At 32.8% G+C, this 5872-nt stretch overlaps 1 protein-coding gene across 1 annotated transcript; it reads right to left on the reverse strand.

Moving 5' to 3' along the window:
* Nucleotides 1-4257: 4257 nt before the first annotated feature.
* Nucleotides 4258-5556, reverse strand: LOC126728499 (stemmadenine O-acetyltransferase-like). Its single transcript, XM_050434308.1, has one exon. It carries the CDS (start codon nucleotides 5554-5556, stop codon nucleotides 4258-4260), a length of 1299 nt encoding a protein of 432 aa, XP_050290265.1.
* Nucleotides 5557-5872: the final 316 nt, after the last annotated feature.

Here is a 5872-nt window from a genome sequence, read left to right on the forward strand (position 1 = left end):
GTTGGGTTTTACGATTTATGGAGGAGATAATGGGCTCAATTTAGATTTGAGAGAGAAAATGGGTCCAAGTTGGTTTTCCAGCTGTCTTTTATATGGGTTGTGCTCATGGTAGCCCAATTCAAAGTGTTCAAACTGGTTTAACTCGAATCTCAAACTCAACTCACAAGTCACAACATCCCAGCATCACGGTCAAAAACCAAGATTCAAGTGTTGAAACAAAAACTAATAATTGAACACAAACTCACAGCATATAGAATCATACTAAAAAACCAAGGTGTAGAAGTTATTCTACATTCGTTCATCAAATAAAAAAGAAAAGAAAAGAAGTTATTCTACATCATAACAAAATCTCGTTCACAACAACTTTAGGTGCTAATTCTTCATTAGTCATATTTATGCGATTCAAAAATAATCCGATAAAAATATATCTCTAATTCTACTTAAAATACTTACAAAATAAAACAATCCTACTAATTCATGTTTTCAAAACAAACTTATCCAAAATTTTCCTTTTTTAAAAAAAGCTTATGACATTGGGCCAAAAAATTTATAATAATAATTAAAAAAAAAAAAAAAAAAACCTCACTACACGCATAAAGCGCATATGATGAAATTAGTAATAAAATAAGATTTTACCCAAACCAATACAACTAGAATTCAAACTATTTTAAGCTAACACAAACTCATTAGTTTTAACTCTAATACTAAATTAATTTTATTTTTGGTTTTGATTTTGATTTGATTAATCATGTTGATTAATAACCTTGATAATCTATTTATTAAAAATGATTAATGTTTTATATATTAAAAAAAAGTACACTAAAAAAAATCCTTTTTCTATATTAAACGTATAAAACATTGTTTAGAACTTATGTTTTTTCAGGCTGTTACAGGCCCAAACCTAAAAGGGAACCCAAGCTACATGACACAGGCCTCACAAGCAAAGCAAAACCCAATCCTTATTAGAGTAATATTACAGTCACAACTTATTTTATAATATTTTTACAAACTGTTGATGTGACTAAAATTTTATTGATTTTCATCTAGATCTACTATAAATATCACTTTTTCATTGAATAATGCTACATATACAAACTATTTTACAACATTTTTACAAACTACTGATGTGGTTTTAGTAATTTTCAAATAATCATTAATAAATATAAATGTGATGTTAGTGGTGGACCCATATTAAAACTAATAAGAATTTGCCACATCAGCAGTTTGTAAAAATATTTGTAAAAAAATTTATATCACTAGTATTACTCTCTTTATGAATGACCCACAAGGGCCAACCACTACAACACGTGAGAAACAACCCATAGCAATGGGCTAACAACACAAAGCATGTCAAAGGCCTACAAGGGCCCCCTGATACTAAGGAAGGCCTACAAGATTGTAGCATTCTGTAATGGCTTTGGGCTATTGTGTTTGTGGGGAAATACATATATTCGATTTGTTGTGGGGGAAACACATTTCTCTCGACATATGTCAAGTATTTCCATTATTGCTGTTTGGCTCTACAAAAATTATTTGTTGAGTTTTTTTTTTTTTTTTTTTTTTTTTTTGACAAGAAGTTAGAAGAATATATGACATATTTAAATGGGTAAAACTTATGTATAATACCTCAAGTCAAGTACACTAGATTCCTCAATTAAATTCAAATATTTTATTGTTTTGAATTTTAATTTTCTTTAAAAAAGATAACAATATATGTGTTTTATTGATTAATTGATGCAACAATATGTTCGAATTCAATTAAAGAACCTAATGACTGAGTGTTACTCCATTATTCTAACTTCACAACACTAATTAGTATAATGAATATAAACAATGCATGAGAAAAAACATGTATACATGCAAGTTAGATTTGTAAAACTCGTATGAAGAGTGTATGAGATATCTAACAGTACATTTTGATGAAAAAGATCAAGAATAATAAAAAAATGGAAGCTTTAACATCATAACATTGAGAGAAAAAGAAAGTAGTGCAAGGAAAGTAAAGATGACAATGGAATGTACGTGGAAAACCCTTTGAAAGGGATGAAAAACCACAAGCGAGCAAGGGTGAATGTCCCTTGCTCTATCAAGCTTTTTATTATGTGAAAATGGAGGTTTCCCTTATATAGTAGTGGTGTTCTTACTAAAGGAGGGGCCTTTTCTTTACCTCACTTCCTTACAAACTTTCTATCATTTTCTCTATTGTTCTATCCTGGTTCTTATCCTAATAGTCCAACAACATGTTCCTCTTACAGTCCGAGGTATGTTGTTACATACACAAGACAAATGTCACAATGTGATTCCCCCATTTGAACCCTAATACAACTACTGTACTATGTAGTGGCTGGAGGAGAGAGAGTGAGCATGAGAAGGTCAGTATAGAGGCATGAAAAGTGACCCTGCCACTACGTGGAGAGATATCCTTGGACAAGGAAAGGAACATCAGGGGCATTGAGAGTAATGCATGTATCCCTAACAGTGGTCTAGCACAAGCACAACCAATAGGAGGGAAGGATTTCATAACCTCTGAATAAAGAAGGTCACTATCCCCCTTTTGTAAGTGTTGGGTGTCCATGTCAAGTGCAAATCTCACTCTTCCCTAAGATAGCCACGCCATTGGCACGAACCAAAGATCTCTTCTCCTAGCAAATATTTGTTTTCCTTACTCACAATCATTTCACGTGTAGAGTCTTAATCTAGCCACATCAGCATTCTCCTATGCCTTAGCTGTTGTATTATACAACATGAGAACTAAAAAGGGTTTTTTATGGACAAACAAAAGGAAGATTCCTTTTAATCTGACAATTTGGGTTTGACTTCTCTTATTTAATAGGAGTAGTAGAAAGAATAAGTTCAAAATCCAAATCAATTCATTTTTCCACACATCCTAGTATAGCTGCATGAGACCTTCCTAGTATGAATCTTAGTATAAAATGAGGTAGCTAATAAATATGGACAGTATGAATCTTTTTTTTTTTTTTTTCAATTAATCTCATATATGCAGAATTTGATAGTCTTAGAGCTCTTAAAAAAGAAGTAGCTAAAGATGATTAAAGTGAAAAGGGAAAGGCAAAAACAAAGGATTTTTCTTTCCCATTGATGCCGCAAGCTGCTGTGTTTTTTACTGCAAAAAAGGGGAAGGTGCGGCTGACTAGTTTTCTTAGGAAATATGTATGAATTTTAGTATAAAAATGAGAGGTAGCTAATAAAATTAGGCTGGTTAACGGATGTTTTTAGAGCATTTGTTAGTGGAATATCTTAGAAAAGTTGTGATACTTTTTTATGAGAAATATTAAAAAAAAATAGTTAAAAAAAAGTAGTTTTTTCCCCCTTCACAAAAAGTTTCTAAAAATATTTCCTAAACAAATACCCTTAAGGCATCCATTAAATTTTCCTGTAAACTTATGTGAGAGATAATTGAATATGAGCCTGTTTGGCATTAGTTTCAGTTTTTAGTTATTAATTTTTATGTACACCTTTTTAAAACCTCATTTTTTCAAATTTTTTCAGCTTTTAGAAAAAAAATAAATGTTGTATCCATTTGGGAATAGCTTATAGATCTAGTTTTTTGCTGAAAAATTTTTGCTGAAAACTTTTTGCTAAAAGTATATTTGTGGAACTCGAGTCTTTCCACGTGAATTTTCATAAAAATCGAGTCTGTGATACTTGAGTTACTACAATGAACTCAAGTCTTAGAGACTTGAGATGTTAATTTCCTAAGTAATTTGGAAACGATGCTAACTGACAAAATTGTTTGAAAATTTGTGTTATTTTGAAAAAAAAATCCTGAAAATGTTATGAACATAGCATTTCTCGAATACAAATCCTTTGTACTATATTTTATGTTCTACTAATCTCTAATCACAACTTGCTATGTATTTTTTTTTTCTATTTTAAATTTTGGCTATTTTATAAGGAAAGTTAAATAAATACATGACAAGTTGTGATTGGTGAAACACAAAAAATGGTACAGAGAATTTGTATTCCTAACTAGTAGTTATAATATCATTTTGAAGGTGAAGGGGAAAGAAAATTTTTTACCAATATTATTGTTGGTTTAAATCATAAAGAATTTATTTGATTAACATAATGGTAATACAAGAAAACAACTTGAGACTATATGCTTACATAATGCCAAAATCAATCTCTATCAATTACATAACAGAAATGAAGTCCTTTATTTTATTAATTATTATTTTTTATGACAAGGGCAAATATAGTTAGCTCCTTCTTCATTCCCTATCTCTGTTGGGAAAGCTAGCTAGGATATGAGAGCAGCTCCTGGTCATTTTCGAACATGGCCATGTCTTCTTCCTTCATGTTCACCCATGTCTCAATTCCATCACCATCTTTGGTACTCATCATGACTACCGTATTCTTACAACAAATGCCTGGACAACACACCCAGCTGGGCTTTCCCATACCAAAATCAACTTCATACACAGGAAACCTACACCAACTACTAAACTTACAGGACTCTATCTCACCATTTTGGAATTGTTTGTCTTTTTTCCCTAGAAAATACAAATCTCCAACAGGGCCATCTTGTAGTTTCTTCAAGTACTCAGCATTGATTTCCAAGATAGCTTTCCTAAGCTGCCTCACTAAAAAATGGTAATCCTTCTCCATCTCAACCGGTGTTTCAGCTGCAATTGCAGACCTCGCAAGATTCCCAAAGGAATGCTCTGGAAGTTGTGGAACCATCCTCTCTCGCAGGTTCACTGCAAGAACTGCTGCTACTTGCTTAGGTTTTGTTGTCCTTGTCCGAGCCATCACCATGATACGCATCCATATGAATGCTGAAACGACCTCAACGCGTGATGCAACCCTGTCTTCTGGACCAAATGCAGCAGAGGCTTCTCTTCTTAGTGCGGCTATGCTTGATTTGTTGAACACAAACCTTCTGGTCACAATCTTTTCTTTTGAAATATAGCCTTCATTTGGCTTGAACGCAGTTATATCTCTTGGAGGAAAATGGATGTGTGCATCAAAAATAGGGCTTATAACTTCACTTTCTCCTCTACATGTGCCAGCCCATGCATTAACAAAATTGACAAAAGATATTCCATCAGCAAGCTTATGTGAGATACACACACCAATTGCAACTCCACCACACTCAAAAATATTATATTGGACAGCTAGGAGAACTTCCTTTCCAAAATCATTGCAACTATTATCGGGCTCAAATGGTAGCAATTGGATTAGATCGTTGCCATTTGGATTGTGTATCGCTTGTGATAGCTTGCATAGGACTCGAGCTTGAATATAGTCTACACCCTTGTCGTTACAGTTGATGGAGAATTCTTCATTAATAAGTGTTCCAGCCAATGGATAGAAGTGAGTTAAGGTTTCAGCTAGAGACTCTTTTAGCAAACGAGACCTTTCAAATGGTTCAACATCCACAAATTTCTTAGAATCATAGAACCAAATGATAGGAAAATGAAAGAGAGGTGCAAGTTGGTCTATGAAGGAAAGCTTGAACTTCCTAAGGTGATGGGGTGTTGGAGATGATGGCTTAATTATCTCCTTGGAGATTATCTCAACATTCATCGCCATCTTGCTTTGTACAACCCCAAATTACAAGGAAAGGAAAAATGTTATGCTTCTTCAGTTCAAGTCCATGTAGCCTCATTATATAGAGGAGGAATGACAATTTTAGGTACCTGATTTGGTAATTTTCTTTCAAGAAATATTCCTATTCAGTTTAGTGGCTTGTAATCACAATATTAAGGCTAAATTGCAAACTACACCTCTCAAATTGCAAACTAATTTTTATTGTTGTTATTCTAACCTTTTATTTATTTATTTATTTAAGGGGTTAAGGATTATCTTTGAAGGAGCAAAGTTATTTTTAGAGTAATATTATATTTGT

Source organism: Quercus robur, chromosome 5 (assembly GCF_932294415.1).
Source record: "Quercus robur chromosome 5, dhQueRobu3.1, whole genome shotgun sequence".
Taxonomy (NCBI): domain Eukaryota; kingdom Viridiplantae; phylum Streptophyta; class Magnoliopsida; order Fagales; family Fagaceae; genus Quercus; species Quercus robur.